Source organism: Silurus meridionalis, chromosome 18 (assembly GCF_014805685.1).
Source record: "Silurus meridionalis isolate SWU-2019-XX chromosome 18, ASM1480568v1, whole genome shotgun sequence".
Taxonomy (NCBI): Eukaryota; Metazoa; Chordata; class Actinopteri; order Siluriformes; family Siluridae; genus Silurus; species Silurus meridionalis.
Genome location: NC_060901.1, coordinates 13270801 through 13295202, shown reverse-complemented (window position 1 = coordinate 13295202; position 24402 = coordinate 13270801). Strand labels below are relative to the sequence as shown.

Here is a 24402-nt window from a genome sequence, read left to right as displayed (position 1 = left end):
GAAAAGAAAGTTTATAGGACTGGGTGAAACCTGGCAACCCAGTCTCACGGCATTTCGTGATATAGGCACGAAATTGTATCTATTGACTCGTGTTCATAGACACGCATTTTCCTCTTTTTTCGTGTTCTATTACTAAACATTTAATTATGAGATTTTATTCTTGTTTTTAGTGCTTTTTATTCTGTAAGCTACCCAGAATTATAAAGCTTTATCAGTGGTTGCATGAGTCAAAATATAGTAAATATATTCTCCTAGTAGATGAACAAGTCAAATCGTCATCTCTTCTCAACACAAACAGGAAATTGTGCGTTATATTTCAACAATACAAAGTTATGACCATCAGTTTTAATTGTTTCTGTTTTGAATGTGAGAAAAAGGTTTTTTTTTGTGGGATCAGTTGTGGATTAATGAATGCAAATGTATCAAGATGAAAATACTTTTAACTATAAAATTCAATTCTTTACTTTTAAGTAATTATAATAAACGATCACTTTTTAAAAAAATGTAATTATGCAAAGGATTTTTGGAAAGAAATGTTTTGGATTGTTGTCTCTGTTTACAACACAATTTTTGTTTTTGAAATAATTAATGTACTGTTTTACTATTTTTTGCGATTTTTCACCACTGAGCCCCTGCCTGATCTCTTCTCTGAATCTCATACTACATACTTCCTCCTTTCCACCATCTTATACTTCTTTCATTCCTCACTCTCCTCCTCTTATTCTTCACCTCCAAAACCATCCTACAGACCACTATCCGATGCTGTCTAGCTACACTGTCTCCTGCCAACACTTTACAGTCTCCAATCTCCTTCAGGTTGCATCTCCTACATAGAACATAGTCCACCTGTGTGCACCTTTCTCCACTTTTATACGTCACCTTATGATCCTCCTTGTTCTTAAAATAATTGTTCACCACTGCATTTCCATCCGTTTAGCAAAATTTACCACCATCTGTCCTTCCACATTCCTCTCCTTAAAGCCATTCTTACCCATCACCTCCTCATCACCTCTGTTCCCTTCACCAACATGCCCATTAAATTCTGCCCCAATCACCAATCGTTCATTCCTAGGTACACCATCTACCACTTCAACTCACGCCAGAATTCTCCTCCATCTCACAACCCACTTGTGGAGCATAAGCATTGATGACATTTATCATCACCACTTTAACTTCCAGCTTCACGTTCATCACTCTAACAGAAACTCTCTTCACCTCCACTACACTTTTACTCTTCCTTCAGGACCACCCCTACACAATTTCTCTTTTCATCCACACCATTAAAGAAGTTTAAACCCTCACCTCCAATGTTCCTGGCCTTACTCACCCTCTAAATAGTCTCCTGAACACACAGCATATCTACCTTTCTCCTCTCCATCATATCAGCTACCTCTCTCCCTTTACCAGTCATAGTACCAACATTTAAAGAACCCACCCAAACCTCCACTCTCCTACACTTCTCCTTTCTCTGCTGTCTCTGTAGACGTCTTCCTCCTCTCCTTCTCCTGCTTCTCCGAAAGAAGAACAAGAAGAAAAAGGAGATCGGGAAAAGGGTACCCAACCGCACATAATGCAGAATCATTACAAGCTTTATCAATGAATAGAAAGAAACTGTGATTAACCGGAAATAACACAAAACGTAAAACATTTTTATTATTTTTGTGCATGTATTAAATGATCCACTGTCCGATACGGTGGTTGGGGACCCCTGCTATCTATAGCAATCTGTCAATACTCCAAGTTGCCAAAAAACACTGTCTGCACAATGAGTCCATGCAAAGCCGGAATCATAACCCAACCTCTGTTTGAATCTAGAGTAGGTTTTGCCCACAACTGGGCAAAATGATACACAAATTCGGCCTGAGTGCACTACCGACATCCATGGGATTTCCTGCGTATCACTGTCCGGTTGATTACTTATTACTGATCAAGTATTTCCACATATCCAGTAATCATATTAACTTTTCCTTGTGGTCTCAGGGAGATTTTTCTCACCACCCTCACTTTTGGCTTTGCTTTTGTAGCACATTTATTAATTGATAAATGTATAACTTGTTCAATTGAACAGTTTTCATTTTGATGTAAACCTGCTTTGCTTTCATCTTGATTGCACACTGTGGTATGCATAAGAAAATCTGGCAAGGTAATGTACTGTATATATATATATATATATATATATATATATATATATATATATATATATATATATATATATATATATATATGTGTGTGTGTGTGTGAATTTTGGAGCATGAAGACAAAATATTCTTGTAAATGTTTTAAAGTTATTAAAGTGTTTTAAATTACGTAAATCATCAGGACACCAAACAGAGCTTTTGCTATGTTTTAATTGTTAAATGTGTGCATTATGAAAGATTTTGGTGCTTGATTTGAGACTTGGTGCGTCAGTAAAACAAATGTTTAGAAAAATTGTGTTTCAGTAGAGTTTATTTATCATGATGTCATGAATAAATATGTTGTGTTAAAGGTTTTAATTTTATTTATATATGTAAAATACAGTATATAATACAGTATTATATATATAAGTACAATATATATAATACAATATATATGTATATATATATATATATATATATATATATATATATATATATATATATATATATATATATATATATATATATATATATATATATATATAAATTATTTATGCAGATATTTTTTATACACGACCATTTAAATACTTCCTAAGCTGTTTCTTGTGTGTAAATGATTAGATTTTGGGATGATGATCAGAAATCAAGATCATTTGAAATACTTTTTCATCATGAAGCACAACCATAACAGGTTAGTAAGATGCATACATAAATGTTCAGCCTACTCTTTTTTAATGCACATTTCTAAAAGCTGATTTAGGCTAACAGTGTTTAAAATATACATTATTATGCTATGGAACACAACATCCATTCATTAATTCATTAATTCATTCATTCCTCTTCAGCCTTTACGGAACCAAAAATGTCGCACTATGGGGTTATGTTTCTTTGGCACCATCTAGTGGCCACTTGCAACACAATCAATGCAATCTGAACTTTTTTGAAGCACAATATTTATTCGTTATCATTTGTTTCTTATTTATTTTTACACTTAATCATTTTGCATATGTTATTATGTGTCTTAAAACAAGAAAAGTACGAAAGGTGGCCTGCCATAACTGGTTATAAAGTAAGTATTAATGAATAAATGAATGAATGAATGAATGATGTCTATTTTGTCTCCTTATTAGTCTTTCCTACTGAGACTCTAATGACTTTTAATAGTTCTTATTATAAAATCAATTTTCTCATTGGGGTTTCATGAGAAATCATTGCCTTAATGCTCCAAGTCAATAAATTCCACAACGTTAACAAGAACAGTATTATAACTGTATTTTATAACTCATAAAGAGTAAACAGTGTTTTTATTGTAAATGTTTTCATACACCATAAAAGCAAAAAACATTCATAAATGCCCGATCTATACACCATAAGTGAGTTTTAAAGCATTATATCCATCAATTAAAGACTTGCAGGTCACTGCTAGTTTTGTTTGGTCTGTTGAAGTAATAGTTCAGTAGTTAAGACTCTGTGTTACTAACCAGAAGGTCAGGGGTTTCAAGCCCTTGCAAGGGCACTGTATCATGGCTAACCCTAAACTCTAACCCCAGCTTTCTAAACTTGCCTGGATATGTAAAGGAAGATTTTCACTGAAGAATCTTACTTTCTCAACCACTGAGTGAATCGGTTTTTGTGTTGAGATACTTTCACTTGCAAATAACAATGGTGATTTTTGAACCCAGGAACAACCAATATTAGCTTCAGTAAATAAGCAAATTGTCCCAGAGTAGCAGACAGAATTGATCAAAGTGTTATATGTCTAAATAATCATCAGTCTGAATGAAGGAATAACAGGACATAAACTCATGAGTTAAATTATCTAATTTAAGGAGATCTCTGGTAGATGCAAAACTGCATTTCGTTGCTGTGTACCTGTGCTATGTAATGCCAATAAATAAATAAATAAATCTATCTATCTATCTATCTATCTATCTATCTATCTATCTATCTATCTATCTATCTATCTATCTATCTATCTATCTATCTATCGTTTTGTTCTGCACTGTCTTGTGTTGTCTTTGCACTATTTGCACCAGGTTGCACACATTGCCTTCATGTGGCGAGGACACTTACTAGTCCTTCGCCCTGTGTTTTCTGTTTCTGTGATTGTTGTTTAATGTAGCATCAGGGTTCTGGAGGAACCTTGTTTCATTTCACTGTGTACTGCATCAGCTATATATGGTAAAAGCTTCTTGACTTGACTTGACTTGACTTTATCTATCTATCTATCTATCTATCTATCTATCTATCTATCTATCTATCTATCTATCTATCTATCTATCTATCTCTCTCTCTCTCTCTCTCTCTCTCTTTTTTTCACTCTGTCTGTCTGTCTGTCTTGTCTTGTCTTGTCTTGTCTTGTCTTGTCTGTCTGTCTGTCTGTCTGTCTTCTGTCTGTCTACACACACCTACCTACCTATCTATCTACCGCTCAAACTTGAAATTCAAAGCGTAAAGCAATAACTTCCGGCTCCGTTGTGCGAGACCTTTGCGTCACGAGTAAGTGACGTATGCGGAAGCATCACCAATAACAACGGAGCTTCTCTCCAAGCAAAAACTGAATGTCAACAACGATGACAGTACGGAAGGTTTAGTGTTTATAAGTGAAGGTAACGGGATATAAATTGACGATCGGGTACTAACTATTGCTCAATCAATAAAAGTAAACAAATGAATGCCAAAATAGTACAAAATACTAATCGGTCTAAAGTTGCCTCAGCATTTTGATATTCTACCACGGACAAGGTTTTGCACTTTATTAGAAGGAACAGTGCAGGCAAATATGTTTAAACACCAGATTTAAAGATGCCAGCTGATGCTTGTATGTGTTGCACCGTGATTTTAAAACAATAGCAGGGTTTAGTCCAGCTGTTTGGTACAAACATCTGTCTGGGGCTTGTGTCTTTCTGCCAAAGATGCATTGTTCCGTGAATGACAAGTGTATTCAGCATGTTCAGCAAATGTGTCCCAAAAACAATGATGAGGAATCCTGCGAGGAGGACATGGACACATCTGAGCCCATCTGGCACTGGTTTTACTTGGCAGAATGCGGAGTATGGCACATGTTTGAGGTACGAGTCCTTCTTGTTTTTAACTTCGTTATGATCGATAAAAAAAGGGTGATTGTGATTTTGTGTGTGTGGAGTAAACATAATTGTTTACTCCGGTCATGTCAATTTTTAGTAGGCATATTCCTACCGAAAAATCACAAAACTAAGCTAGCCAGGAAGATATACAGGACCTGCCTTGGCTGATGCTAGTTTTTTGAAATTGACATTTGCAGATCCTTTTGCATCTCATTGGTTTAATTGTTGCACTGTTTTTTTTTTTTTTGTTGTTGTCCAATCCAGATTGATCCCAGCGCAGGATGCTCGGTGACCAGTGAACAAATTGAAGCAAACTACAACAGGAATCAACATGGGTCCATGGATTTCTATACACCTAAATACAGCTACAGATTAGATTTCTCAGGTGGCATTCCAAATTGCACACTAAACATAGCAGTTCCTCCTACAGACAGTTGGTTAGCTGATCTGACATGTCTTTTGTTTCTTTGATTTGTAGTTATGAAGCAAATCAATGTCACAACTGGAAAACAGAGACCGATAAAAAGAGCTCTACATTCTGCCACTGGATTCAGGTAAAGCCTAAATGCAAAAGACACTGCAGTAGTTGTTCTTTCTTATCTACCTACCTACCTACCTACCTACCTACCTACCTATCTATCTATCTATCTATCTATCTATCTATCTATCTATCTATCTATCTATATTTCGGGAAAAGTTTACAGACACCTGGTCAAATATGGTATGCACTCTTTGAGCATTGCATTTCACATTTAGTCCCAATTTGCTCTCATAATTTCTTCCACTCTTTTTGTTGTTCTATGATTCACGAGATTTCGGAGTGTGCCTTTGGACATTTGTGTTCAGCCAAAGTCAAAGCTGTGTTCATCTGCCACAAAGTCAGGTACTGATGTAGCAGAGGTGAGGAGGCCTGGGGTGCAGTCAGTGTTCCAATTCATCCCAAAGGTGTTCAATAGGGTTGAGATCAGAGCTCTATAGCAGGCCACTCAAGATATCTCACCAAACCATGCAAACCATATGTTCATGGAGCTCGCTTTGTGCACAAGGGCATTGCCATGCTGGAACAGGTTTGCATTTCCATGTTCAAGTGGATGCAAAATTTTATTATACTACATCCAAAGTGCCTCCAGCTTTGTGGTAGCAGTTTGGAGAAGAACATATATGGCAGGAAAAATCAGGGTTCTCAAAACTTTTGACCATATAGTATATCTAGCTATCTATATTTCGATTAAAGTCTCTGTCTGTCTATCTGTATGGTCAATGCATTGCCACTAATTTTATTATTTATTTTTTTGTCCTCAGATTTATCTGTGATAACCTGGCTTTGCCAGTTCCTTGTCACTGGGAACGAGTTAACACAGATGAGCCGTATCAGGTAAAAAACACATCTGTAAAGCAACTGAATGCATTTTTTCCTAATATCTATCAGGCTCCCTCAGTGACCTTGTGTGTTTTTGGCCAATAGCTCATCCCTCTGTGCAGAGACACATTTGAATATAAAGAGGTGGCCAGGCTGTTTGAGAGGACCATGTCACAACCTATCAAATCTATTCAGAGGATACAGAACCTGGACCTGTGGGAGTTTTTCTGCAGGTATACACCTTTGTTCTTTTTACATTCTTATATTGCCACACTCATAAAGGTTATCAGATTTTTTCAGTTCACCAGGTGGGAGAGAGATGATGACCATAGTGTGGGGAATCATAATCTTTCTAAGTACAAAACAGCATAAGCAAGCATTAACAAATATGTTGGCGGCATTTTTGTTGTGTGCATTTTTTAAATAATACTTTAAATATAAAAAGTAATAGCAAAAGAATTAAATTAGATGCAGTAGAAGAGGAAAGTCATCAGCAGTGTTGTACTAGTTACTAAGAAATAGTAACTAGTTACAGTTACAAGTTACTTCATTCAAAAAGTAACTTAATTACTTTGTTGATTACTTACACCAAAAAGTAATGAGTTACTGTTAAAAGTAACTTTTTAGTTACTTTTTTAAAGAACATTCTTTAATGTTCCCATTATTGGAGTTGCTGTTTATCGCAGTAGACACGACCTTCGAACCAGAAAGACACAGCTTACATTTGACTAAAAAGTTTTTGTTTTTATGCTCAACTAAAGTGAAATAATGAGCATATTTCCACTTTGAGAAACTTGTCTTGCTCTCGCCTCGACTCGCCATTACTGCCGCACAGACCTGAATAAACGGAAAAACACCCACAGTGCATCTTTTTCGTGTTTACAGTGGTTCATCCACCAATCCCACAATGCGTCGCTGCTGTAAACAGCTTTGACAGGCTTCAGCCAAAATTCATTAATTTTATGAAAAAAGTAACGGACAACGCACCATACGGTAACGGAGTTAATTTATTTAAAAAGTAATGCGTTACAGTATTAGTTACTGTCAAAAGTAACTGCGTTACAGTAGTTACTAGTTACTAGTAACGCGTTATTGCCCAACACTGGTCATCAGTAGCCCAAATGCTGCCCAACACAAAGTGGATTGTTTGTATTTTATTCTTTGTTTATCTCATACCTCTGCAGTTTGCCAATTAGAAAATACATCTTTTATTATAACAATGTTATGTTTATTTTCTCTTAATAGCTACATTTGATGTTACTTTTCAGGTTATTTAGAAGTATAACTTATGTAACAGCTGTAAAATGTCATTGACACTTCAGCCTAATTATTCTTAATTTTTCTTTACTAAAAAGACCACAAAATGCAACATATGCTCTCTCTCTCTCTCTCTCTCTCTCTCTCTCTCTCTCTCTCTCTCTCTCTCTCGTGTGAAGGAAAGCTCAAAGAAACAGAACTGTCATACAACGTTTGTTTAGTGACACTGGAAATTCCTTCCAAAATTGTCAAATAAACACTGCCTCACATAAATCTTCAAAATATTCACTGTTGCATACAAACCCAATTCCAAAAAAGTTGGGACACTGTGTGTAAAATATAAATAAAAACAGAATGCAATGATTTGCAAATTTCTAGTCGCACTAGAACATAGAAAATATCAAATGCTTAAACTGAGGAAACATACTATTTTAAGGAAAAAATATATTCATTTTGAATTTGATGGCTGCAACACGTCTCACAAAAGTTAAGACTGGGCAACAAAATTCTGGAAAAAGTAAGTGATATCAAAAATAAATAGTTGGAGAAACATTTTGCAACTAATGAGGTTATTTGATAACAGGTCAGTAGGATGTCTGGGTATAAATAGTGTATCTTATTCTCTCAGAAGTAAAGATGGGCAGAGAGCTTCACCAGTCTGTGTCTAAAATTGTGGATCAGTTTTAGAATAATGTTCCTCAACATGAAATTAAAAAACAGTTGAATAGCTCATCATTTACAGTACAAAATATAATTAAAAGTTTTAAAACATCTAGAGAAATCCCTGTGCACAGTGGTTAAGGGCGAAAAATCAATATTGAATGCCCGTAATCTTTTGGCCCTCAGGGGGCACTGCTTTTAAAACATCATGATTCTGTAATGGAAATCGCTGCATGAGCTCATTAACACCTCCATAAATCATTCTACGAACACAGTTTGCCATGCCATCCACAAATTATGTTTAAATCTCTGTCAAGCAAAAAAGAGGGCATGCGTGAACATGGTCCAGAAACGCTGCCATTCTTTTTGGGCCAAAGATAATTTAAAATGCACTGAGGTGAAGTGGAAAACAGTTCTGTGGTCAGATCTATCTAAATTTCATTTCTTTTTGGAAACCATAGACACCACGTCCTCTGGACCAAACAGGAGAGGAACCACCTGGCTTGTTATCAGTGCTCAGTTCAAAGAGCTGCATCTCTGATAGTATGGGAGTGGAGTGCATTAATGGGCAGCTTGCACATTTGGAAAGGCTTCATCAGTTCTAAACTGTATATACACAGTTTAGAGCATCAAATGCTTCCATCCAGAAAATGCCTTTTTCAGGAAAGGCCTTGCATATTTAAACAATACAAATGCTAACTGCATACTGCATCTGTTACAATAGCATGACTTCGTAGTAGAAGTTTCCTGGGTTACTGGCCTACATGCAGTCTAAAACTTTTTCCATTTGAAAACATTTGGAGCATTATGAAACAAAAAACACAACAAAGGACACCCATAACTGTTGAGCAGTTAGAATCCTGTATAAGACACATATGGGGCAACATTCCTCTCCTAAAACTTAAGCAACTGGTCTCCCTAGTTTCCAGATGTGCTGTGTAAAGATCAGAAGCCGTGATGCCACACAGTAAACATTTCAATATCCCATTGTACCTACATTAGAATGTGAATATTGTCATGTAAAGTAAAATAGTTATATCAAATGCTAACCAATAAGATGCTCAATTTAGTTATGGTGGGTTGACAATCAGCCAATCAGAGTGGACAGAGATCAGAATAGAGGGGTGACTGGAAGAGTTGTGTGCTCGAGCATCGTTCGGCAGTATTTTGTGATTGTTTTGCTTTTTGGTGTGTTTCGGCTGGAATAAAGACTGGAGGTTTTCTCGACCATCTTTTTCTCAGGGTGTATTGACGGAGTTAAGTTACAATCGGTCTCGAAAGGATTTTACGCATCTCTGCCCATCTCTTTTCACTTAAGCAAGAGTAATAGTGTACACCTACTGTTATTTCTTTTTGTTGTTGTTGTTTACATGTTGGAGGTGCTGTGATATAAAATTATAGATTCAGTAAAACATAGACTAGAGATAATTCAGCCAACTCGCCAGCAAACGCTGAAGCCCGGGGCCTGTTGATTTGCGCACCTCTACTAGTAGTGTTACATGGCAATTTTTTTCCTTAAAATGGCATATATTCTCAGTTTAAACATTTAATGTTTTTTTTTTTAATTGTAAAAAGAATATGGATTTAAGAGATTTGCAAATCATTTTATTCTGTATTTTATTCACATTTTACACAGTGTCCCAACTTTTTTGGAATTGGAGTTATTTATTTATATATATATATATATATATATATATATATATATATATATATATATATATATATATATAAAATCTGTTTTTAAGCATATTACCATAGTAAGGATATCATCAAGATATCCACAGTATTTATGTTGCTATCTCAAACACTCTGCTGTTATAGAAAAGAACATTGTCAGAATCAGGACTTCTACATATACAAGAAAAAAAAAAATATGTGGACACAAATAGATTAAAGAAGTTTTTGTTTTCTGGTTTTTTTTTTTGTGAAAGGAAAAAGGCCCAGCTGAGGAAGATAAAACGCACTTTAGAAATTGATGAGAGAATGCTATTTCACGGGACAGGTCACAGCAACATCCAAGCTATTTGCACTTACAACTTTGACTGGAGGCTTACAGGAAGTCATGGTGATGTTTATGGAAAAGGTAAATTATGCCTGGCTTTCGTGACTTTAAAGATGATCAGAGAATTTATCTATATCCATCCATATATTTATATTTGTATATTTGTATATTTATTTGTATATATATTATATTCTACATTCAGCATTAGATCAATGTTGACATGCATAGTCAGTTTTATTTTTGTCTTCTCTCTCTCTGCACAGGAAGCTATTTTGCACGGGATGCCAAGTATTCCAGCAAGTTCTGTCACTCCACCAGCAAGCATAACTTCACTCTGCAGAGACACGGTCTCGCTCCGCCCATTTTCCAGAGCGACCCGTCATATAAGTGTATGTTCCTGGCACGGGTGTTAGTTGGGGATTACACAGTAGGTCTGTCACACTTCTGTCGCCCGCCCTCCAAAGACCTGAGCATTTCCAACTTCTTTGACAGCTGCGTGGACGATATGGTCAACCCGAAGATTTTTGTAATATTTGACAGCAACCAGATCTATCCTGAGTACCTTATCGAATTCTACTGATAAAAAGGCAAGAGACAGTTTTGGATGAGTCATTTGATTCAGACAGAGGAATGGTTGCTTCAAATAAAAACAGCAAAGCCGCGGTATGAAGAGCCATAACTTCTCTGTGTGTTAGTGCCAAAGGTAAGGTGTGAACACTTACAGGAGGAAGCAAATGTGGGCTTCAAATGCATACTAGGGAGTCCCAGCTCGAATTCCCAAGGGCTAGAGTGAAGCACAGTTTGCCATATTTCTCAGCATTATGTTTGCTATAATTTTTAGGGTGGATTTCCCACACAAAGCTAAATCTACCCTATTACAAACCAACTACCTGCCAATGAAGGTGTTGTAAATGTACATAGTCACCCATGATTGACTATGACTTTGTAATTGACGGGAGAGAGGGTATGACATCCCTCCCACCCAGCAAGCATGGCACGTTTTGCTCTCTTGACTATTGACCAGAGATGACTGTGGCATTGTAGCACAAGATTAGTACTTGTAATCCCAGATAATAGGGTGCACACTTGCTGTGCCACTTGGGAGCCCTATTTACATTTACATTTATCTTTGAGATATTTGACTTACAGAAACACTTTTTGAATTGTCCATTGAAAAGACACCCTCAAGATTGGCCGAATACATCTGGGTTTATTCATGTAAGGCATCACTTAATCAGTAAATGTCATTAAGCAGGGAAAAAAAGCAAACTGTGCTGAACTATGTGTCTCAATGACTGAAGTCTAGCACTGCTGACATAGACTGTGAATCATATTCTATCCATGCCTTTATAGGAGCTGCACAATAATATTCGAAAAGATAATAAAAAATCAGAAATACACCATGTGGCCAAATGTATGTGGACCCATGACCATAACATACATGTTCTTGTTTTCCCAATCTGTTTTTGTGTACTGTACCATTAAAATACCCATTCAATAAAACTACAAGGCCCAAATCTGTTAGAGCATGACAATACCCAGGTTCACAAAGTCAGCTTCATGAAGAAATGGTTTGGCAGTTCTGGAATTTGAGTGGCCTGCAAAGAACTCTTGCTTCAACCCCACTTAGTAACTTTGGAATAAACTGGAACTCTGATTAAATGTCATTTCTCACCTGACCTCAATACCTGACCTCATTAATGCTCTTTTGCCTAAAAGGGCACAAATCTCCATAGTCACAAATCAAAATAAAGTATAAAACCTTTTCAAAAGAGTGAAGGTTATTAAAATAGTAAAGTGGGAACAAAACATGGAATACGAAGAGCTGGTATGGATGTACAGGTTAGGAGTCCACACACTTTTGGCAATGTAGTGTGTATAATCAAAATTGCATGGTTGATATCAAGTCAACAAAATGAAGTACGGTCTGCCTCCAAAACTTCCCATTGTTTACAGTTTATTTCTCCTTGTAGCTCAGTGTGAAGAGTCGTAATCTGGCTAATCATGTGTGTATATATATATATATATATATATATATATATATATATATATATATATATATATATATATATATACAGTATCTCACAAAAGTAAATACACCCCCTCACATTTCAGCAATCATTTTAGTATATCTTCTCAAGGGACAATACTATAGAAACTAGGATATATTTTAATATAGTCAATGTGAATACATCCCAAGTAATAACAGCTGTACGTCATTTAAGAACTGTACTGTATTTTGTATTAGAGCAGTTAAAATGTGGTGCTTTGAGTACAACTCTTTCATACTGACCACTGGATGTTTAACATGGCACCTCATAGAAAAAAACTCTCGGAGGATTTGAGAATTAGAATTGTTGCTCTCTACAAAGATGGCGTAAAGAAGCTCAGTAACACCCTAAAACTGATTTACAGTACAGTGGCCAAGGTTATACAGAAGTTTACCAAGACGGGTTCCACTCGGAACAAGATTCGCAAGGGTCTATCAAAGAAGATGAGTCCTCGTACTGTGCGACAAACAGACCTATGAGTGCTGCAGCATGGCCAGAAGGAAGCCTCTTCTGGAACTGCTTACAAGAAAGCCTGCAAACTGTTTGCTAAAGACAACCTGTGCAAGAACATGAATTACAAGAACAATGTCCTGTGGTCTCATTAACTTGGATAAATTGTTTGGCTCAGATTGTGGTCAGCATGTGTGTCCTGGTGAGTACTGGTGTGTCTTGCCTACAGTCAAGTATGGTTATGTAAGCATGATGGTCTTGGGCTGCATGAGTGCATCTGGGATTCATTAAGGGGAAACATGGATTTCCACATGTACTGGAGCAAAACATGATACCCTTTCTGCAGAAACTGGGTGATCGTCAGTTTTCCAACATAAAAACAACCCCTCCGCCAAGAGGACAACTGCCTTGCTGATGAAGCTGAAGGTGAAGGGGATAAAGTGACCAAGTACAGTGGGGCAAATAAGTATTTTATACACTGCTGATTTTTCAAGTTTTCCCTCTTACAAAGAATGGAGAGATCTGTAATTTTCATTGTAGGTACACCTCAACTGTGAGAGACAGAATATTAAAAAAAAAATACAGAAAATCATTTTGTATGATTTTTAAATAATTAATTTCCTTTTTATTGCATGAAATAAGTTTTGATTACCTACCAACCAGCATTAATTCTGTCTGTCTCTGTCCAATTCTGTCAGACCTGTTAGTTTGTCTTTAAGAAGTCCTCCTATCCTCCACTCATTACCTGTATTGATTGCACCTGTTTGAACCAGTTACCTGTATAAAGATACCTGTCCACACACTCAATCAATCAGACTCCAACCTCTCCACTATGGGCAAGACCAAAGAGCTGTTTAAGGACACTAGGGACACAACTGTAGACAACTGTAGACCTTCACAAGGCTGGGATAGGCTACAGGACAATAGGCAAACAGCTTGGTGAGAAGGCAACAACCGTAGGCACAATTATTAGAAGATGGAAGAAATTGAAGATTACTGTCAATCTCCCTCGGACTGGGGCCCTATGCAAGATCTCGCCTCATGGAGTATCAATGATCCTGAGAAAGGTGATGGATCGGCCTAGAACTACACAGGAGGACCTGGTCAATGACCTGAAGAGAGCTGGGACCACAGTCTCAATGGTAACCATTAGTAACCCACTACACTGTCATGGATTAAAATCCAGCAGCGCACGCAAGGTCCCCTGCTCAAGCCAACACATGTCCAGACCCATATGAAGTTTGCCAAAGACCATCTGGATAATCCAGAGGAGGCATGTGAGAAGGTCATGTGGTCAGATGAGACCAAAATATAACTTTTTGGTATAAACTCCACTCGCCGTGTTTGGAGGAAGAAGAAGGATGAGTACATCAAGAACATCATTCCAACTGTGAAGCATAGGAGTGGAAACATTATGCTTTGGGGGTGCTTTTCTGCAAAGGGGACACGACGACTACACCGTATTGAGAGATTTTGGGCAACAACCTCCTTCTCTAAGTTACAGCATTAAAGATGGGTCGTGGCTGGGTCTTCCAGCATGACAATGAACACACAGCCAGGGCAACTAAGGAGTGGCTCTGTGAGAAGCATTTCAAGGTCCTGGAGTGGCCTAGCCAGTCTCTAGACTTGAACCCAATAAAAATCTATGGAGGGAGCTAAAACTCCGTTTTGCCCAGCGACAGCCCCAAAACCTGAAAGATCTGGAGTAAGCCAAAATCCCTGCTGCAGTGTGTGCAAACCTTGTCAAAAACTACAGGAAACGTCTGACCTCTGTCATTGTAAACAAAGGTTTCTGTACCAAATATTAAGTTATTAACATATAAATATTAACATAAATCTTAACTTATTTCATGCAATAAAATGGAAATTAATCATTTTAAAATCATACAATGTGATTTTCTGGATTTTTGTTTAGATTTCTTTTACAGTTGAGGTGTACCTACAATGAAAATGACAGATCTCTTCATTCTTTTTAAGTGGGAAAACTTGAAAAAATCGGGAGTGTATCAAATACTTTTTTGCCTCACTGTATGTCTCTAGCCCTGAACACTATTGAGCACATGTGGGGCATCTTAAATGGAAGGTGGAGAAGTGCCATGTGTCTAACACCCAGCAGCTCCATGATGTCATTATGGAGAATTGGAAAAGGATCCCAGCAACAACCTATGCAGCCCTGTTCAATTTCATGCCCAGGATGATTAAGGCAGTGCTAGATGACAATGATGCTCACACGAAATATTGTCACTTTGGAAACAGTTTTGACATTTACTTAGGGTGTACTCACTTTTGTTGGCAGTTATTTTAAAACTATTGGTTGTATGTTAAGTTATTTTTACAGGGCAGCAAAAATCTGTAGTGCTATACAAAGCTGCACATCGAATACTCTAAACGATATCCAAGTTTCAGTTCTGTAGAATTGTCCCTTGAGAAGATAAACTAGGGATGTACTCATGGATGGATGGATGAGACAGGCAGACAGACAGACAAACAAACAGATAGATAGGTAGATAGACCATGCATAACTTCATGGCCAATGATCAGGCATAACATTATGACCAATGTCTAATATTGTATTGATCCCACTTTTGCTACCAAAACAGTTCTGAACATTTTAGCATTAACAGCATTAATTTATGGAGCAATTTGAGCTACAGGAGCTCGTCTGTTGGATCTAAACACACGGGTCAGCCTTCGCTCCCCACGTGCATCAATGAGCCTCGGCCACCCATGACCCTGTTGAAAGTTCACCACTGTTCCTTCCTTTGATAATTTTGCATATATACTGACCACTGCAGACCAGAAACAGCCCACAAGAGCTGCAGTTTTGAAGATGCTGTGACCCAGCCTGCTTCTAACATAGCAAATTTCAGGATCAAATGTTCACTTGCTGCCTAATGAAGTATATCACACCCACTAACCAATGCCATGATGAAGAGATAATACGTTTTATACACTCACTGGTCATAATGCTCAACGGTATAATGCACAGTATAATGTCATAATGTTATGCCTGGTTGTTGTTTTTTTTATACAGATAGTCTTCTACTTACGATGGAGATACATTACGATGACCCCATTGTAAAAAAATATCGCAAGTCATAGGTGCTATGACTGTGACAGCCTTTCCTGCTTTTCATTTTCACTACCAGCAGGAGACATACTTGGGCACTTTTAAGATATGCTTTTAATAACAAAAATTGCTGCTTGAAACCGTTTTAAACAGAAAAAAACATACACACGATCCCAACTTTACTCCGTCGGGCGCTAGCGAGAGTGGGAGATACGCTCATCTCAGCTGCGCATCCAACGCATCATACGCTGCTGCCTGTGCCTGTTGCGTGAAATTGTAAATATTTGTACAATTTTGTTGTATCACTATCATCGTAAGATCGAACCATCGTAACACGGGGACCATCTGTATATAGAGTGTGTGTGTGTATATATATATATATATATATATATATATATATATATATATATATATATATTCTGCAGCAAGAACTGGACAACTGGTCATAAAAACCTTCAACCCATCCAAAACGTGTTGTATTATATTCCAAAAGCCTGAAAAGACTAGAGGCTATAGTTCTTGCAAAAGGTGCCTCAATGAAATATTGAGCTAAGGTTCTGAATACTTACACAAATGTAAATATTCTTTTCATTTTTTTTTTCTTAACAGACATTTCTATAATTCTGTTGTCACTTTGCTATTATGCTATAGTAGATTAATGAGAAAAAAAATTTGTATTGTCAGGCTGTAAAAAAAAATTCCGAATGCACTGTATGTGTTCAGAAATACAAAAAGATATTGCCTTTAAGAAAGGCATCATAAACTATAGTTTTCATATCATAAACCTTTTTGAAAAACATTTTCTGATTGTCTTGAGGGTGATAATATGAGTAATATAATATGTTTAGATTAAATCTCTGATTTAGTTAAGCCCAAACCAAAAATCACAACTATAATTCAAATTATTGTGCAGCTCCATTTTATATATATATATATATATATATATATATATATATATATATATATATATATATATATATATATATATATATATATATATATATATATATATATATATATATATATATATATATATATATATATATATATATATATATAATTTTATAACATTTATTTATTTCACCTACCTCATAATTCTGCCTCATACCAAGCAATTCTGCACAAATTTGTTTATCCTCACTTAAGTCATACTGTTTTGCAGTAAAAAGTAAAACAATACCACAGTACATTTACACTATAGCACTTTTACAATTCACCTCTCTATGTCTGTCATAAAAGTTATGAAATTAACTTTTTCCACCGTTAATCTTTTATTTCTGTCCGTTTATTTGGGTCATCTATAATATAGTAAACTGGTATTACGGTAATTATTTGTATACACTATAGCCAAATGTTTGAACATGACCATTACACTGGTATATGGTTGTTCTCCAGACTGTTGCCACAAAGTTGTAAGCACGCATATGTTTTAAAATGTCAGTGTCTGCTATTGCATTAGTTTCCCTAAACTGGATCTAAGAGACCCAAGCCTTTTTCAGCATGACAATACCCCATGCCTGACATTATTAACTAACTTTACTCTTGCTGAAATGTGGCTAGATTGGCAAATCTGCACAGCCCTAGTCCAGTGTCTTGGAAGGCTTTCCATTAGACGAGAGGTCTAATGTAAGCAAAGCAGGACTAAATCTGTAATGGGATGTTCAACAAGCACGTGATGTGATGGTCAAGTGTCCACAAACATTCGGAAAATTGGAACAGATAATATTAGATAAATCAAAAACCCTTGATTAAATTCAATTGCTCTTTTGTTATTAATAAAAAACAGGTTATAAAGAATCATCATTTAAAATCTGAGCGCTTGTAACCCATACACAAATGACAATCATTTCAGATTAAATTCTCATTGGCTCATTTGTCAGCTCTTCAAGCATATTTTTGATTGATAACTCCTACCAGCGTAATTCGATGTTAAAATTTGTAATGTGTGATGGTTCGACAGGTGTGTTAAATACTGTTTCCCAAGTCTGCTACCTTATGTAATACACATTGAAATGCTTTTTTTGGTTTTCCACATCAAATTAAACTGCATGAAGATCTTCTTTATGGGCTGATAAGTTGAGTCATGTGTATTAGAGCAGAGAAACACAATAAAATGTACATTGAGTACATTTGAAATCCATCTCCTTTTGAAGCTACTTTGACAGAAAGAGTTCATGTTCTAGGACTCCAAGTAATCTTTTGCTGGCCCATAAGCAAGAACTTTAACTTAGCTGCTTGGTTCTGTGTTTGGATTGGGTTAGGCCTTACCTGGTAGTCACTTTGCATAAAAGCATTTGCAAAATGAACAAAATAGAAAGTGTGTTTTAGTGTACGTGCCAAGGTTCTTGAATGTGGTTGAAACAATTTTTACATAACACAAAACCCGCATGGTGTCTATAAATGTAATAACTTTATACACTGTATAGTCTGCACAGTCAACTACAGAGTTATTGGCATCTTTCCTATAAAAGATAAAAGTTCCAAAGCTATTGATATGCAGTTTCAGTTTTTAGGTTACTATTTTTATTAAAATAGTACATTTTAATTTTGATAATACTTGTTGTTTAATTAAATTATTTATTTTTTATTTATTTTTTTAAATTTTTTTACATATTTATTATTTAGTTGGTATAGCCTCTCCTCAAACCTCTATCCATGCATTCTGAGGATTGCACATGCTATGACTTCTTTAATTCAGGCTGAGAAATGCTAAATTAAACTAATATAAATCAGACAACTACATACTATAGATTTTGTATCCTGCAATCATGTATACATTTTGTTGTAATCTCAAGCATTTACGCTTTAACCATTATAGCAGAGGTAATATATTTTCTAGGAAAATGTTTGCGCTGTTATTAGCTGATAAAATGTATTATACTAAGTTTTTGAAATCAACCAGATTTTATTCAATGTGTACCAGAATACAGATCGAATTTAAAATCGGAAAAAATAGTTTAAAAGAAAAAAGTTTGAAAATGAAACATTTTATTTAAAAAAGTTGTAAAAAAAACATTCATTCTTTTAATATGATTCTGTAAAAAAGCATTTCTTTAAGATGATTCTTATGAGACTGATTATTAATATATATATATATATATATATATATATATATATATATATATATATATATATATATATATATATATATATATATATATATATATATATATATATATATATATATATATATATATATATATATATATATATATATATATATACAGTGAGGAAAATAAGTATTTGAACACCCTGCTATTTTGCAAGTTCTTCCTCTTAGAAATCATGGAGGGTCTGAAATTGTCATCGTGGGTGCATGTCCACTGTGAGAGACATAATCTAACAAAAAAATCCAGAAATCTCAATGTATGATTTTTAACTATTTATTTGTATGATACAGCTGCAAATAAGTATTTGAACACCTAAGAAAGTCAATGTTAATATTTGGTACAGTAGCCTTTGTTTGCAATTACAGAGGTCAAACGTTTCCTGTAGTTTTTACCAGGTTTGCACACACTGCAGGAGGATTTTGGCCCACTCCTCCACACAGATCTTCTCTAGATCAGTCAGGTTTCTGGCCTGTCGCTGAGAAACAGAGTTTGAGCTCCCTCAAAGATTCTCTATTGGGTTTAGGTCTGGAGACTGGCTAGGCCACGCCAGAACCTTGATATGCTTCTTACAGAGCCACTCCTTGGTTATCCTGGCTGTGTGCTTGGTCATTGTCATGTTGGAAGACCCAGCCTCGACCCATCTTCAATACTCTAACTGAGGGAAGGAGGTTGTTCCCCAAAATCTCGCAATACAGTGCAGTCGCCCTGTCCCATGTGCAGAAAAACACCCCAAAGCATGATGCTACCACCCCCATGCTTCACAGTAGGGATGGTGTTCTTGGGATGGTACTCATCATTCTTCTTCCTCCAAACACGTTTAGTGGAATTATGACCCAAAAGTTCTATTTTGGTCTCATCTGACCACATGACTTTCTCCCATGACTCCTCTGGATCATCCAAATGGTCATTGGCAAACTTAAGACGTGCCTGGACATGTGCTGGTTTAAGCAGGGGAACCTTCCGTGCCATGCATGATTTCAAACCATGGCGTCTTAGTGTATTACCAACAGTAACCTTGGAAGCGGTGGTCCCAGCTCTTTTCACGTCATTGACCAGCTCCTCCCGTGTAGTTCTGGGCTGATTTCTCACCTTCCTTAGGATCATTGAGACCCCACGAGGTGAGATCTTGCATGGAGCCCCAGTCCGAGAGATTGACAGTCATGTTTAGCTTCTTCCATTTTCTAATGATTGCTCCAACAGTGGACCTTTTTCACCAAGCTGCTTGGCAATTTCCCGTAGCCCTTTCCAGCCTTGTGGAGGTGTACAATTTTGTCTCTAGTGTCTTTGGACAGCTCTTTGGTCTTGGCCATGTTAGTAGTTGGATTCTTACTGATTGTATGGGGTGGACAGGTGTCTTTATGCAGCTAATGACCTCAAACAGGTGCATCTAATTTAGGATAATAAATGTAGTGGAGGTGGACATTTTAAAGGCAGACTAACAGGTCTTTGAGGGTCAGAATTCTAGCTGATAGACAGGTGTTCAAATACTTATTTGCAGCTGTATCATACAAATAAATAGTTAAAAAATCATATATTGTGATTTTCTTTTTTTTTTAGATTATGTCTCTCACAGTGGACATGCACCCACGATGACAATTTCAGACCCCTCCATGATTTCTAAGTGGGAGAACTTGCAAAATAGCAGGGTGTTCAAATACTTATTTTCCTCACTGTATATATATATATATATATATATATATATATATATATATATATATATATATATATATATATATATTCAGTTCATTTTGTTTTGGGGAGTTTTTTGTTTCCTTTTATTTGTTTTTATTTTTTCATTTTTATAATTTCTCCCCAGAAAATCAGGACATTTTTCTGCAGAACAATGATGTGCGGAGAGACTGGCAGAAAAGAAGGAAAAGAAGGAAAAAATGTCTTGTTAAAAGTTGGGTGTCAATAAATTTGTGTCCAAAATAATGCAAAGAAAATGTATTTAATGTATGTAATGTTGTAAGGCAAGTAGGTTTTTTTAAAGCAAAATTTTTAAGGGCATTTATCATTGTTAGATTTTCTTTCTATATAACTGTCTTTGTTCCTTTGATATAGGTTCCCAATAATTCTGGAGTTATAAAGTGTATATATTTGTATAGTATAGAGATCTATTGACTAATTTCTATGTGTGTACATGTCATGTACATGTTGCAGACTATGAACTCTGATTGTAACAATGTGTTTATACATAGAAAAATAATTGTTACAAGAAAGTTTCATCTTAAGAACGCACAAGTGATGTCTGTAATAAATGTTCCCTCCCATCAGTTATGTCAGAAGAGGGGTGTATGTTGGTTGCCGCCTCCTTTATCTCTTTCACTTTAAACTAGTCTGACTGGAACAGTTCAGAGTCATACCTCAAATGTACAGGGATTTGTTTTGTTTTTAATTTCCATCATGTTTGCTGGTTGGAAAGAACTGCTTGATGACACAGAACCTATGGACACTTCAGATTCTTCTTGGTGGTGGTTCTATCAGGCAGAGTGTGGCATTTGGCACAGAATTGAGGTATTGTCTCATTTAATTACTATTCCAAACGTTCTTACCTGCTTTTTTAAAGCAAGTTTCCTTCACAGGACGATCCAGTGAATCCCATCAGCAGCTCAGAACTGGAAATGCTTTACTTGCGAAACCCAAACAGAATTATTATTTTCAGCACAGCAGGAAGCAACTTCAGAATTGATTTTCATGGTAACATACCATAAATTCTACTGTAAATGCATTTAAGTATACATGAAAATGGTCTTTTTAGAGTCATCAGTAGTAACTCTTTACATGATTAATAAAAACAAATGAAAATTTGGATTTGCTTAACTCAGGGTATATGAAGACCAACGTAAAGACAGGACAGGTGCAAAAAATAAAGCGCTCTCTGTTCACTGAGCGTGCTGCCAGGTCAGTGTATTTACTTTATCTTTTAGCCATGAATTAGATGATCTTATTTGCTTATATATGTCGTCTCCTTTTTCATCCTTCACATGAAATGAAAGTGAAACGAATGTTTGTATAATGAAACAGATGCAAATGTGCAGACCTGGCTCCGTCTGTTCCTACTTACTGGGAGCACATGGACCCGAATCTTCCTTTTAAGGTACCGTTTATGGTGGAAAAGCAAACATTATTTGTACCTCATTTTTCAGGCTTGATAAGATCAGATTTATTCAAAAATGATTAATAAGAGCAACTATTTAAAATGTAAGAAACATACATATCATTTTAGTGGCCTAATTGTGTAACAATGTATGCATGAGAAGACTAATATAAACTTTGAGCAGATTTGAATAATGTGATTTGTTATCATTTACTGCACCGTTATATACAGATTACACTGTCAAGCACAAGTGTGCACGGAAATGTCATTTTCAAAATGTTAGGAATATTAAAAAATATGTAAAGAGAAATAAATATTCCATAATCCATAAAACAAGACAGAGTTTATTAATTCAGATTAAGAATGCCACTTTTCTAGTCCACCCCTAGAGGTTATCCAAGGTTAAAACAATCACAATATAAATAACCACCTGTGCAACTATACAACATGGAAGGCATTCCACAATCAAATATATTTTGCCAATGTGTTTGTTTCAGTTCATTACCCTTTAAATGAACTATGGATAAACCAATGTTAGCGAATAAATAGTGTGCTTGCAATGCTGCTTTATAAAGTTTCAAAAACTCAAAACTATTTGTACAATAATCCTATCTTCTTTTTTAGGCTTTTAATTTAAACTGGCAAACAAGTGAGTATAACAAAGTGGAGAACTATGTGAAAGAATTTGGTCTACTGAAAAAACCTCTCAGATGTATCTACAGAATACAGAACATTGACCTCTGGGAGCTGTACTGTAGGTAAGAACAATACCAGTGAATTTTAAATATAGTTATTTTTCACTTTCTGTTAGAACAGGTTAATCAGGTCTTAGTGTATAAAAACTCCATGTTGTTGATTAACATAATTTAAGCCTTATTTATTGAACTGTGTGGAGAAAATACAGCTCAATTTGATCGAAAGGTCGTGAGTTTAATTCCCTAAACCCCCAAACCCCCAATCTGGTCCTTGAACAAAACCCCTAACTGCTCAAATGTATAAATAAGATAATGGTAATTCGCTCAGGATAAGGGTGTCTGCCATATATACAGTGTGTATATATATATATATATATATATATATATATATATATATATATATATATATATATAATTATTTTTTTCTTTTTTTTTCCCTCTAGTGTGTAGAAACAGTTAATCTTTTTCCTGTTACCTTCATCAATATATTCTTTTGTCTGTAGAAAAAAAAAACAGCTAATGAGGATAAAAGGCACATCAGACATTAACGAAGAATGGCTCTTCCATGGCACAGGCAAAAACAATGTGCATAATATTTGCCTGTACAACTTTAACTGCAGAATATCTAAAAAGTTGAGAAAACATGGTCACATCTTAGGCAAAGGTGAGCTGAGTTTTTATAGTTTGTTGTCCCCACACTACATTCATTTATAATTCAAAAAAGGTTGCATTTTCTTTTAGGTACATACTTTGCCAAACATGCAGCCTACGCAGACAAGTACAGCACGGCTCAAAACCAGTACAACACCACACAAATAATGTTCCTTGCACGCGTGATTGTTGGGAATTACACCGAAGGACGACCTGATCTGGTCAAACCTGATGGTGACCAAATTGAAAATATACATGATAGCTGTGTTGATAATACACTACATCCTAGGATTTTTGTTGTCTTTAATTCTAACCAAATATATCCTGAGTATGTGCTGGAGTATGGTGAATGAATGGGTGAAAAAATGTTCGTGGAAAACCGAGACATAGTACTGGTTGGTTAATTTTGGGATATAGAAGGTAGGGACAAAATTTGGTTTCATAAAGAAGCAAGTTTAATAGTCTAGATAAATATGAATCATGTATTTCCTGTAGTGCATAGCTCATCAACTTTCTTTTACAAAGATTGGTATAAGCAGACTGAATAGAACATCGGTTACCTTAAATAAGCCTCATTTAACTTTTAATGCTTATGATTAGTGGGTAAGACCTTGAAATAAGAGGAAGATATTGCATGCATTTCTGTCCATTCATCTTTTTAATCAAAACTTCCCTTTCTGACTGCTCTAGCTCTGGCTTACATAAGCCACAACAGAGGATCTTCTACAGAAGCCAAGCTAGTGCATAATTATAAACTTTAACTACAGCCTGCCGAGTTGTTAAAGTAGGGGCG

The 24402-nt window shown here is 35.9% G+C and overlaps 2 protein-coding genes across 2 annotated transcripts; both read left to right on the top strand.

Annotated features, from left to right (window-relative positions):
- Positions 1–4612: 4612 nt before the first annotated feature.
- Positions 4613–11985, top strand: LOC124401073 (protein mono-ADP-ribosyltransferase PARP11-like). Its single transcript, XM_046873050.1, has 8 exons — positions 4613–4726; positions 5033–5188; positions 5468–5588; positions 5682–5757; positions 6506–6578; positions 6669–6796; positions 10412–10563; positions 10746–11985. Exons 2-8 carry the CDS (start codon positions 5033–5035, stop codon positions 11060–11062), a joined length of 1023 nt encoding a protein of 340 aa, XP_046729006.1. The 5' UTR covers positions 4613–4726; the 3' UTR covers positions 11063–11985.
- Positions 11085–24298, top strand: LOC124401074 (protein mono-ADP-ribosyltransferase PARP11). Its single transcript, XM_046873051.1, has 8 exons — positions 11085–11185; positions 20980–21680; positions 21749–21863; positions 21992–22067; positions 22191–22263; positions 22888–23021; positions 23462–23622; positions 23700–24298. The coding sequence occupies exons 2-8, from the start codon at positions 21570–21572 to the stop codon at positions 23960–23962; spliced, it is 933 nt and encodes a 310-aa protein (XP_046729007.1). The 5' UTR covers positions 11085–11185; positions 20980–21569; the 3' UTR covers positions 23963–24298.
- Positions 24299–24402: the final 104 nt, after the last annotated feature.